Raw genomic sequence first — 13941 nt, forward strand, 5'->3', positions numbered from 1 at the left:
ACCTATTCCTATTGTGCAATAACATCCGGTGCGTCTCTGGTTGCTTAGCAACCAAGCAGTGGTTTGCACTCTACTGCATTTGGTGCGTTTTTTCAGTTGTGTTCCAAGGGTATGTAATGGATACGTTGTTCACTTGTTTGTTGTCTAGAAGCTAGGAGCCAGCACAGGTATTAACCAAATAACGTTTTACTAACAAAAAGTCCAACATTTCAGTCCTCCCTTGGGGTCTCTCTCAAGAACAAATATTCTTGAGAATAGTCATAGGAGAGAACCGAAACACTGAATTTTGCCATTTTTCCCCCCTTCAGTTCAAGCCTAGGCATTGCGCAAGTTCAGGTGTGGTCAGATTAGCCAAATCCAATCACTCTTGCTTCTCCTCTCTCTAAACAAAAGCTTTAGACAACGAAAAGTGTATAGCAATAACAGAGCATTAATTTGTATTGCTTAATGTGCCGTTTTACAGTTTGATAGGATCCAGAAATACTGTAAAGAAGAAAATGCTGCACTCGCACGGTCCTCAAGTCTAGTAGTATTCGAAGATCGACATCTGGTCCTAAGATATCGCCCTCTCTCAAGGTTCCATAGATAGAATTTCTAATTGTGTTTCTGTTGTCCGTGTTAACCATGAAATAAAATACAGACTCTGACTTGCAGATAAAATTACTTTATTTTTGTTATTTTTAACTCTTTACACGTTTGGAGGTCAAAGTTCAGAGCTTACACCGAAGAGTCTATTAGTCAGCATGATTTTTAAAAAAAAATTTTTGACGCTTGTACACAAAACAATAAGTACTGGTTTACAACAACACGGTTTTGATCAGCAATGGAATTCTTGTACTGTACTAGGGCAGTACAAACTGTTCCAGGTACAATTGTGTTAATACAAAAATCAGCATTACCAAAATGTCTAACATGAAGAAATACATTTTCACAGGTTAAAATGTAACAAGTATTCCAAATGCTCTTCCATTAAACTTACGGACGGGCCAGAATAGCACTGCTTTTATAGACAAGTTAACACCTTCCATGTTTTACGGATTAAAGCATCCCTCACTGACCCAACAGATACCATATAAATCATTGGTTTCCAGCTCTATCCTTATTTACCACAGCCAAGCAAGTTTAAGAGTAACAAATGAATTGGCAAACAAGTAAAATGACTTGATACCCTTAAAAACAAGTCACACAGTGGTGTTTTAAGGATGAGGCTGTGATTCAATGGTGTTTTTTCACTACGTTTTAAATATCAATACTATCTGCTGTTTCAGTGAAACACTTTGTGGAAGCGAAATCAGCAAGCTTCAAAGGGGGTCGAGTTTAAGCCAATCAATGGAATTATGAATATTACATTATAAAACAAAGCAGTGGGAAGAACCATACAGACCTGTTTCAACCATATAATAACGACATGCTCCAGGAGAAAACTGTACCCACAATGTATTGTACATGCATTACCCCCGAAATGTGCATTGTGAGCAAGCATATACACCTACTGTAGTATGAATAAAACATTTTACTTTTTCACTGACCTGGTTCCCATGCTTCTGACACTACAATATCTACCATAAGTGTCAAAAATAGTATTGTACACTTGTGTAATGTGTATGATGTAATTTGTGATCTTACTATGGATCAAACACACGCATTTCATGAGAATTCGATTTGCCATTTGACTTTTCAAAGTAATACCCAATACAGCATAGGTACAGAATTATTTTACAATTTATACTTGTGCATACATATGAATACAGCAAAAACGTTAAAAGTAAAAATGACAAAGCCCAAGGAGCACAAACAGAAGCTGATTTTTGTACTGCATGTTCAAACACTGGCAACTCCAGAACCAGAACTTAGTAACGATGACAGTTTTTGTTACTTCTTTGAGACATTCTTGCTTACTCATCTGTGGGACAGGCTTTAGAAAACTAAATTTGAACTTCCCAAAGTCCCTATTTATCAGAGACACTAGACAAAGTTGTTATGGTAGAGGCACCAACATAGAATGTCCCAACTCTCAAACAGACAAAGTGAGAGGCTTCAGAGAGACTGTAACATATAACGGGCCATAGTTACTAAGAAGTGCTACTCCATAAGGCAACTTTCATGTTGGAAGACAGCTCTATTCAAGTTAATGGGCCATATTTACTAATGTTACTCCATAAAAGGTCACCTCCCACCACCAGAAAGGCACCTTAAAGCAATTCACTTTCATGAGGCTTAAACGAGCCATATTTACTAAACCCTGCTAGAAAGAGTCTTCTCTTATGGAGCAAGACGACATGCATAAAACAGGACTGGTCACTGTAGCCATTCCAAGAGAGGCCATATTAGTTGTAATGTAATACTAACCCATCTGAAAAATCTGTTGCTCCCTGGGCTGCATGCAAACTAAACCAACAGAAAGATTGCATAGAAATCTTACTTTTCCTTATGTTATTTTTTTTGCAGCTCTTTTTATTAGGTTATTAGAACAGGAAAAATACAAAAACGTATATAAATAGTAATAGGCATGGGATAAGGGTTAAAGTCATTGGGCACTTGTGATACTTTCTGCCAAAGAATAGTGAAGAGGTGCAATGGAATTATTGGAGGTTGTTTCACTAGTTTTGAAACCCTTAGGGGAATGTCACAGAAACGATACCTTACCATGGTTCTGTAAACTCCCAGGTGCAAAGCAGAGAAGACAAGTTTTCCAGAGATGTCATGTATTTACGATAGCCCTCAATAATGACCACAAACCTACTTGCCCCCTTTATTTCTAGACACCTGCACTGCGTTGCTGGCCCATTTTCTGTATGCTCCTTTATCTGTAAAGCAGATTTTTTTCAGGTTTTAAAGGACAGTCCCTCTATACACCAAAGTGAACTAATAGACGTTAAGTGTCTAACTGGTTAAATGTAGAAGTTTTTTTTCCGTTAAGGCAGCAAAGTATTTAAAATCCTTTTAAGGACTGTGTTGCCATGGTAACAAAATGCCTTTGAGGGTTTTTACAATGATCACCCAAATCTGTTTTGAGCTTTTATATAACCAAGCAAAGAAAATTGTTAAGCTTTTTTTTTTTCTTCTGTGTTTTGAGAAATGAACTTCTGATGTCCTCAATAGACAAACTGGTAGTACAAGAAGTATCTAATAAGATTACAATAGACAACCTAGTGCAGAGGTGGCCACCTCCAGTCCTCAAGGGCCACCAACAGGTCAAGTTTTCAGAATCTCTGCTTCAGCACAGGAGGCTCAATGTGCCCCCTGTGCTGAAGGAGGGATATCCTGAACTTGACCTGTTGGTGGCCTTTGAGGACTTGAGTTGGCCGCCCCTGCATTACTGTACATTATCGGCCAGTGGCTGGGCAGCTAAGCCTAATGTTTTCACTGTTTTGATGTTGTCCTCTCTCCCAATATGAATCTAATGAATAGCAGCTTCTCTGTACTAGTATTGATGATCGTAAAATGGAAAGAACCCCCCCCCCCCCCCCACATGAAGTCTCTTAATGGGGGGGAGGGGGGCGGCAGAGAGGGTATTTACAGTATAAAAAATATCCACCACACGCAGTGGCAGGGACTGGGAAAGAGTATTTACGTGTTTAAATAAAGTGCTCAGTTCATAGACAGCCACCCGTGCTGAAGTAGGGATATCTGGAAAACCTGACCTGTTTGTGGCCCTTGAGGACTGGAGTTGGCCACCCCATACCTAGTGAAATGAAAAACATTTTTGACAGGGGGAAGAAAAAATAAAAAGGTTGATTGGTTACACTAGGTTAAATTACCTTTGTAGTGACTATTTTAAGTGATTTACTTAATGATTTTCAGCCCAAGACATGGGACTATCCCAGTAAAGATATCTGCTATAGCTCTAGTCAATCCTGCAGGCTCCAATTTCTACTTTCCTTAAATATATAACATTCTACAACAATGCAGTCAATAGCAACATGACCATAAATTATTTTTTTTTAAAAACTATGATTTTTAAAAATACTGACATTCTACACTCGCCCCCCCTTCAAAAGAAATCCATTACAAAACGTATAAAACATGCAGTTACTTTCACCATATCATAGTAAGCTGAAGGCTACAAATACTACAGATCTTGTAATGTGAAGTCCTCCTGACAAATAGCAAAAGCAAAACAACTTCTCCACTTTGGCTTTGCTAATTGTCTTCATGTGATATGGTTAGTACAGTTTAAACGATAGTAAGTCCCATGGCACACATCTTTTCTCTTCATTGTCACAGACTGCGAGTATGTAATTAACTGGAAAAACGTAGGACAGATCCCTTAAAAAGCACCAGGTTCCTTACGCTTTAAAAACAAAAAAAGTCACATCATACACTTAATTTCTAAATATGCCTGGTAATTGTCTGCCTTCTCTTCCACAATTTTAAGAAAGAACACTACAATATGTAAGACTAATGGGGGTTATTTACTAAAGTCTACAAGCTGCTACATTGACAAAACGGGTGCAATTATTTAATTGTTTTTGCATTGCCCCCCCCCCAAACAAATATGCAGTGTTTTGTATTAATTTGGCCCTTAGATTTGCGCCCAGTAGACTTTAGTAAATAGACCCTTACCTTTCTAAATGTAGGCCGTCCATTCTCACCAACACAATGGCTTAGGACATTTAGCTTCCAAATGGCAAAAAAAAACCAAATACCCAATAGCAATTCGCGCCATGTTTTTTTTATTAATTGCTTTTGAAGGAGCTGGTGCTTTAATTAAAAAAGTGTTATACAAATGTATTCGAATGAATCCCTGTTTAGGACATCTACGTATAGAAACATCTTTAGCAAGAATCCACTACATAGAACACAACTACACAACACTCACTAATCATAGCAGTATGGTTTTACCATAACCGCAAATCACACAAGAAATACTGACACTGAACAATTACATAAGCTCAAGTAAGGATCTCCTGATGTGTATTGTTCTACCCTAAAATGTCAAAAGTGTATATATTTGATGCCCTTATCTAATAAACACACTTGGGTTCAATATTATGCTAATGATTGTCACGAATGTGAACAAAAGAAAAACAACAAACCAACTCCTCAAAAGTATTAAACACCGTGAAACAAACTTAATATATTTAGTCACAAGATACAGTGGTGCCATCCACACATTTTCCCAAAATTTCATGCCTTTAAAAACTGGTTAAAACAAAGACTGTATCATACCCCCCACACGGTTTTTTTTTTTTTTAAACTTGCAACCCAGCACCCATTTAAAAATAAGACAACCACGTCAAAACAATAAAAACTGTTACTGCTTTGCGCACACACACACACACACACACACACACACACACACACACACACACACACACACACACACACACACACACACACACACACACACACACACACACACACGAAAGTAAAAAGGTGACATCAACAAGTACCCACCTGGTAATGTGTGGGGACTAAGCAAATATAGAATAAATATGGTAAAATAGTTTGTCTGTTGTTCAGATGGTATCTCAGAGCCATCAAAGGTCAATATGTAACCAAAGAAGTGAGCAAACTAGTCAAAAATAAGACATTAACACAGATGTTAAAATAATGAAATATATTCAATGTAAATGATACATTGTAAAAAGAAAGATAATTCAACAGTACTGAATTGATCATACAATATAGATGTATATTTTTCTGCTCACGGTTTGTTGTATATAAGTACAATTATGAAAATATAATGCAAAGACATTACCACCAAATCTAGCAGGCTGACACCCTAGCCGAGTGCATGAGATTGAAGTTTGGGGCTAGAAAAAGAACCTTGATCAGACTCTTGTACATATACATATATATAAATATATACAGTGGTTGACAAATCACCAAAAAATCTACTCGCCACACAAAAAAATCTACTCGCCACCTAGTACCAAACGTGTGCTGCTTGGACCAATATTTACTCGCCCGGGGGTTAAATCCACTCGCCCGGGGCGAGCAAATGTATAGGTTGTCGAACACTGAATATATATATATATATATATATATATATATATATACACATACATATATATAAATATATATATATATGTATATATATACACATACATTTTTTTTTTTTTTACATGCATACAACCGAAATAATGTGTGGTGAAGACTCATGTCTCAAATTGCAAAGCCAGTACAACAAACCTCACTGATGAGACCCACAAGGACGAAACAGTCCGTCTGTGAGTGGGTTCATTGGCTTTGCATCTCATCCCAGGCAATGTTTAAAACAGCAAGCATTGGCTTAAGGGTTACATGTAATAATGGTTTTGAGACAAAAGGTGGCACTGTGTACTTATTTGCATGTCATTTCCCAGAATCCCTTGCTGCAGTGGAAGCACTGTATGCTAGGTGATAATGGCGAAAAGCAGGGTTGCAGACCTGTCTAAGACGTGAATGTGCTCACAAGAGAATAGACAGAGAGATAGAGAGAGATAGAGATAGACAGAATGTGGGAAGCTCATGTAGGCTAAGGCTGCGCTTATAGTGCCTATCTATAGATATATACACACACCTCTCTCCGTATTGGCCTGAATATAGTGTTATGTTTTTTCCCCCCCCTAAAAATGTCCTTTCGAAAACTGTACTCTTATTATATGCACAGCCCAACACCTTTTCATTTAGAACACCTTCGGGCAAATACGGACAGACGGACGCACCAATTCAGTACTATTGACTTAACTTTTTTTTACACAATATGACATTTATATTGAACTAGCTGAGAGACCTGGCGTTGCCCGGGATGTGAGGCTGAAGGTGAGTTGGGGGGGGGGGGGGTTGTGTGTGGGGGGGGGGGGGGTTGTGTGGGGGGGTGTTTCTGTGTGGGGGGGTATTTGTGTGGGGGGTGGGGGGGTTTGTGTGCCACCGGAGTGTTTGTTGAGTGTTGTGTTGCATGGTATATTAATTTATTTTGGGGCGACAGGAGGGCTTTATTTTTGCGGTGAAGCAGTGTGTCGTATGAGGCTGAAGGAGAGTTGTGTTGGTTCCGGAGGGATTTTATTTAGTCCTACGGGAGTTGTTTGTTTTATTGTCAGTGCACGTGGTTTTTTTTTTGGAGATGGCAGCTGGGTTGTGGTCACGGGAGTGGGCTACGTGGAGTGGTGGTTGGGCTATTGGGGGGGGGGGGGTTGTGGGCCACCGGAGTGTTAGTTGAGTGTGCAAACGGTATATGAGTTGTGTTGGTTCCGGAGGGATTTTATTTTGTCCTACGGGAGGTGTTTGTTGTATTTTCGGTGCACGTGGGCTGGGGGGGGGGGGATTGTTGTGGGCGACGGGAGGGTTTTGTTGGTGGTTGCGTGGCACGGGAGTGTTTTGTGAGTGTTTGGCGTGCTACAGGAGGGCTTTGTTTGTCCGGTGAAGGAGTGTGTCTCATGAGGCTGAAGGTGAGTTGTGTTGTGTCCTGCGGTTTTCAGGTGCTTACACAATATATATATATATAGAGAGTCTGTACCTGATTCCTTTTGGTGGTAGCAGCCGGTGAGGGTTTAGTGCGTTGAGAGGTGAGAGCTGTCAGAGCAGTGAGAGTTAGGTGCGTTCCCAAAGCTCAGTGAGGGCTGGGAGAGTGAGGCAGTGGTGAGGTGTGCGGGGGCGGGCCAAGGGGGCCTTGAAACAGTGGTGTGAGTGTGTGAGGCCAATGAGAGGTGTGGGGGGCGGGCCAAGGGGGTGGTGTGAGTGTGTGAGGCCAATGAGAGGTGTGCGGGGCGGGCGGGCCAAGGGACCAATGAGATTGCCGCTAGGGACAGGGAACACAGCACAGACAGAGAAACATACATACAATGCTTTCACAAATATATAGTAGATATATTTCATGTTTTGAACCAACATCAGTGTTGGTGTCTTATTTTGTACTCGTTTGCTCACTTCAATGAAAACACGCACGCACACTTTGCTGAAAAGCCTACTAATGTTTCCCGCTTTGCGTGCTATAGGGTAGCGCAACGCAGTGCTATGCATTACACTGTATAACCCATCCAGGTATTAAACAAGACAAGACGTACATTATAGGGAGCCAAGTCATAAGAAACCAACTATTCAGAAACAACTTCAATGTATCACTGTCAGATGAAAAACTGTGAATGATGGTATTAGAATGGAAGGTTCCACGGTCAGTAAAGACTCAGTGAAGCAAATCCCTTTATGAACTTCGAATTACAATGGCAGAAGTTCAGTCAGTTTTTGATAAACATCTATCATTTTTATTACACAAGTCTAGTAATTACTTTGCCTCACTGGGAGCCTTTATGCCATTACTCGAGCTGTGAAAGCAATTACAATTCTTGGAAACGAGTGGAACATAGTATAATAAACTTCACACAGATTCATTGTTTAGTTTGAACAAGTGATAAATGTTATGCAAGTAATTGTTTCTCATTGTTGACATATCAAAACATCATTCGCTAGTCTCTCCTTAAAGGAAACAAAAAGTATGATCCACAGATTTCTCAGAGAAACTCCACCAAAGACAATTAACATGCACTGTCTGAATAACAGACTTCTAATGCACACCAGTGTAATATAAAATGCAAACTTCAGGGGTCATTTATCAAGGACCATTTAACACTGCAATAATATAAAAAGCACCTGTTTTTTTTATACTTATTTACCACTATGATATTAGTTTCAGATCAGAGAAGGGACTGGTGCATGGGGTTTTGTATTATACAAAAACAGCCGCACTCAACAAGTGTAGAGAGATTTACTGTCCCCAGAGCTGCGGATTTACTGTCTCCGAATGTGGGAAAGCAATATTTGTTAAAGGACAATCAATAGACTTAAACAGTGGGCTTCCTGCAATTTTATCAAATACTGTTCTGAGAAAAAAAAAAAATCAAAACCTGAACAATCGATATGCAAGATTGCTATGCAGCAATAAAGAAAATGTAACTAAAATTATCGCAAATTTTCATGCTCACACAAACCTGCCAAAAGATATGATCTAAATTATTATATAGTTACAGCTTTAGTTGTTACCTCATCTTTAATTAGAAAGGTTTGGCGGTGTTTTTAAAATTCTCGTATTTGAACATTCTGTACCCACAGCTTCTGATTGCAGTCTAGCGACACTCAGAAAAACATACAACAACCACTCACTTATGGCTGCTAATACACAACAAGAAGACAAAAGAATTAGAAGAATATTAGATGTAAGAAAGACTTAACATACTGTAACATGATACTCACCTAATTCCTTTGTTAGAATGGGGCAAGTTGGGAAAATTATAGCAGGAGAACACTCTCAGGCATAAGTCCCTTGGCTATCCCTTACTGACCAGGTGTGAATTGTTTTGTTTAGAAATCCACAAAGTAAAGTGGTTAAAGGGACATAACAGTAAGGAAAAGCATACCCACATCTGTCAGTGACAGGATAAAGCTTATTATTGCAAGTCCTGCAAAAGGTCCAAGTCCCATTTAAATGAACATATAATAGACCAATTACTAAGAAAGTTTACACTTTTAGTCTTATACATATTGAGTAACGTATGTGTAACCCACTGTCAATGTTCTGCACCTATTTTTAAGGCAGTGGTGCACTACACAGCTGGATTTCCACATTGCCACTCAAATGGTTAATGGAGTTTCAATAGGGATCTAAAGTACAAAGCTACAGCCATTTGCTTAATTGCTGGCCCTCACTGGTATTCAATTAAAACCAAACAAACAGGAACCTGAAGTAAATGGACACTATGCCCACTCAGTCACACGTAGTTCAGTATCAATGTTCATTTATAATGTTCCTGCATTGCTTAAAACCTAAAGTATATGTGAAATAAAGGTGCAATCCCGGATACTCCCATGTAAAGGACTTTTTATTGAAATTGCCTTTGAACAAGCCTCATTGTGATACTTCTGCCCTCGAGGTCAGATGAAACTTTAAGTGTTAAGGGAACATGAAAAAAAGCTGCAATGTTTTTGGTATTGATTAGATGCATGTTACGTTATATTTAAGAAATGTAAACCATATTTAACACTTGGCACTTATCTAATTACCTGGCATTCTAGCATAAACCTTTGGAGGGACTGCACCAATAATTAATGAATTATATAAACAAATATTCAGCCTTTCTTATTAAAGACTTAAAGGAAAGCTTAAAAAAAAGGCTTTTGCTACCCTTCATAAAAGGGGACATTTTTAGTATTTTTTTTTTGTTTGTTGAAAACTAAAGTACCACGAGGGGAATAGAATTATATTTTCTCCATGCTGTGCCCATGAAAAAGACTATTAAAAATGAGGACTTTTGCTTATTATTGTGGCAAATGATTGATTAATAAAATTGAAAAAATGAATAGTTTAACAGCAATGAGCAAAGGGCATGTGAGTTCTCAATCAGTGTTTAATAGTAAGCATACTGGTTTGGGCCTCCTAGGCTGTTGCTTTGTGTGGTTATTGACATACACAAAGGTGAGCTGAGACTTCTACAAGCGCCATATTTGTAGCGTGCAGAAATCATAAGGAGCCTAAACGTGCAGAAGAACTCTTGATGTTGCTTAGAAATGGACTTCCCAATATGGGAGGTAATGTGCTTGATTACGAGTCTATTCGGCTATCTTCTTCTGCATGTCGTTCAATGTGTCCAACAGCGCCCTGTGAGGGGAAAATGGAAAACGTTGGAATACAGCAAGTCATGTAGACACGAAAAACTGAATCTACCTTCTCGTGTCATTTAGGTGACAACAAAAGAGAGAACCGCTGTATTTTTACACGGTACAGTTTAGACCAGCGGCTCGCAAACCACTTCCAGCAGTGATAGAAAAGCAGACACGAGTGGTGCAGCACTCTTATGGACTTGGTGCAAAATAAAGTTTATTCAAAGATCTTTGAATAAACTTTATTTTGCACCAAGTCCGCGAGTGTGCTGCTCCCCTCGTCTTTTCACTATATGATCTGGAGACACTCCAGGTTTTGCGAGCACACATGACAATATACAACGAGTTTTAAGTGTGAGTTCTCCTTTCTGTGTCCGGGTGATATAAAAGCTACAGATTGCTGTACACATTGTACACATACCTAAATTGCACATTTAGATCCTCGACGTACACATGCAAATAAACACGGCAAGGGTTTCGTGTTTTACCGTTGGCTCATCTGTCAAAATATTTTTGAAGTGAAACTTGTATGCTGGCACCTACCAAAACGAAAATTTCCCTTGCAGTAAATCGCCTTCATGGAGACGGAAGTACCGTCCCGGAAGTTGCGCAGTCGCAGTCACAGTCACGCACAAACACACACAGAGACACGCACACACACACACACACACAGAGACACGCACACACACACACAGAGACACGCGCGCACACACACACACACACACACACACACACACACACACAGACACGCGCACACACACACACACACACACACACACACACAGAAAGGAATTCACAATTGGTATAAATATAGAAGTGTAAATGGCTAAAACGGGATGTCTGCTGAACATGCACGTTCCAAGTCCAACTTCTTTGCGTTTTGTCACTGAAATTGTGTTTTGATATTTAATTAAAAAATCACCATCACAATTTCTGTGACAAAAGACTTAGGGGCCTATGCAGAGAGCAGCGAATTTTAAAATTGGCGAATTTATTAAAAAGTAGCTTTTTTGGAGAGTTTTAATCTCCATATGCAGAAAAGTGCGAATTCTGCTATGTTTAACATGGATGCGTGTGGCGAGTTTAAATTGGCGAGATGCGCGCTTCAGAAATGTGTTAAAACAAATTCGCGGCTTTTTTTTTCCCTTTGCAATGGCCGCGAGCGGCAGTTTTTTCTGGCGAGTTAAAACTGAGACAATCGCGCCATTTTATTGGCGCGAACAGCCGCTAGATGCCGTTCGCGCCTCTCTGCATACGGATATTTTTAAAACTGGCGAGATTGAGGTTCTCGCCAGCCGCGAGGCGAGTTTTATAACTAGAAAAGAAAAATTGGCGCGTTTTTCGGAACTCGCCATTTTCTGCTGCTTTCTGCGCGATTTTCTCCAAAAAATGGCGAATTTCGAAATAGCGCTGCTCTCTGCATAGGCCCCAAAGACGTTTCACTTAAAATGCGCGTGCTCGTCACATACAATTTTTTTTTTTTTTTTAAAACCTGAAGCTCACACTGAGCACCGCAATGGTTGTGTTTGCCAAAAACCATGCCTAACTATTTTATTCCTGACACCTTCCTCATCTTATTTCTTTGTAAGACCAAAAGCCGTTGTATCTTATACGTGGATTCATACCTGTTTGGAGCTTCTCCGTGCTGTAAAGAATGCATCACAGTTTTTCCATCTGCACTTCAGTGTCTGGAAGTTTGGGTTGGTGTGATCGGTAAGCAGATGTTGCTTCAGATGGTCTGCAACCCCAAAAATCAGCGAACATCCATGCCACTAAAAAATAGATGCGGAAATATCATATTAATTCAAACTCCCTACCATTTATTTTAATTTTCCTTTTAGTGGTATGCAGGGATTAGGGCATGATTGTACCCAACAGGATGTAATAAAGACACACCATGCACCCACATCGCTGATGGAATCCCAATCTTGTTCCAGTAGTTTAAACCTCAGAACAGGGAGATCAGCATCAAGGTAATTTTGGAGCAATACTGGGGAAAATACATATTTTGCGATTTGTGGATCAATAGAATGTATCTGATGCACATATGGGATGTGATGTAGCAAATTCTGCACCTATGTTGCTTATTTTCCCCCCCTTTAATTTGCACTAAAAATCTACTGAGGCTGGTTAAATGAGCAGTCCAAGAGAAGGGTTTCTTTTTCAAAAGGTTTGATGCAGGGGGTCTCCGTAGCTGAAACATGTTGATTTCAGCTCTGGGGACCTCCTCCTTCCCAAAATACTTACCTCCTTATGGGGTACCATTAGTAGCTCAGGCTAGTCTAGCTGGGGTTCTCATACTGCCAGTTTCAAGTGTCCTCCGTCACACGGGCCAATAGGAAGCTGTGAAGTCATCCCTTACGGCTTCCTATTGGCTCACGTGACCAGGAGATTAAACTTAAACTGAAGAGAGATACCAGCACCCCTCCAACAGACGTTAGTATCTCTGGAAGGAAAGGGTCCTCGGAGGTGAAATTAATACAATTCAGCTCCGGAAACCACGCGCTTCGAACCTATTTTAAAAACAAAAAAAACGCTGCGCTTGGACTGAATCTTTAAAGAGACATAATAGAGGGTGAGATGTTATAAATCGGTCATTTACAATTCAAAGAGATTACAAACAAACATCACAAACAAGCTTCTTAGTTAAAAACTACAGATATTATCTGGATATGAAAAGGCTCTGTAAACCTTTGCCTTGTCTAACACCTACAATACAAAGTAATGCTCCTTACGTCTCATTCTATTTGGCTTCATTAGTAAACAAATCTACATCATTTCAAACCGCAAGAGAAAGATGTATATTTCCCAAATACAAGAAATAAAAAATGGTGTCAATGAAAATGAATTCCTGTTGCAGTTTAATAGAATGCAGACAATCAAAAGCTATGAAAACACTCCCAACTAGCATGAAAAAAGCATTACGAGTCTTCTGACCCGAGATCTTTCTGACCCTGGACCTTGAGAAAGATCATCCTTACCCAGCAGCGGTAATTCTGCATAAGGTTCAGACGTACTGCCTGGATACTACCATCATAACAACCAGTATAGATCTGAGAAGAGGAGAATGGAGATGTTACATATATTGACTGGTCACAAAAGCAATACAATTGAACATGAATTTGACCTATTTTAAATATGAAGACTTTACTTGCTTATCACTAAGGGCCATGTTTACCAAGCAATGCTCTTATTTTTAGAATATATTTTTTCATCTTTAAAGAAGCAATCCTGGCAGATTAAAAATATATTGTTATTGTAAGATGGAAACCAGGGCGTATTCCGCAGCTAAAACAGCAGCTCTGGTTTCCTGAGATACAGACCAGTGAAGTTGCCCATGTCCCCTGCAGATATTTAAATGGC

The 13941-nt window shown here is 39.6% G+C and overlaps 1 protein-coding gene across 1 annotated transcript in view; it reads right to left on the reverse strand.

Moving 5' to 3' along the window:
* Positions 1-761: 761 nt before the first annotated feature.
* The window catches only part of ZNF106 (zinc finger protein 106), a 69021-nt gene continuing 55841 nt past the window's right edge, over positions 762-13941 (reverse strand). Inside the window, exons 20-22 of the mRNA XM_075614144.1 lie at positions 13560-13631; positions 12204-12350; positions 762-10576 (exon numbers count right to left, since the gene is read on the reverse strand). Of these exons, the coding sequence (XP_075470259.1) occupies positions 10520-10576; positions 12204-12350; positions 13560-13631 (276 nt within the window). The 3' untranslated portion in view covers positions 762-10519. The remainder of the gene's footprint in view (positions 10577-12203; positions 12351-13559; positions 13632-13941) is intronic.

The sequence above is a fragment of the Ascaphus truei genome, chromosome 9 (assembly GCF_040206685.1).
Source record: "Ascaphus truei isolate aAscTru1 chromosome 9, aAscTru1.hap1, whole genome shotgun sequence".
Taxonomy (NCBI): Eukaryota; Metazoa; Chordata; class Amphibia; order Anura; family Ascaphidae; genus Ascaphus; species Ascaphus truei.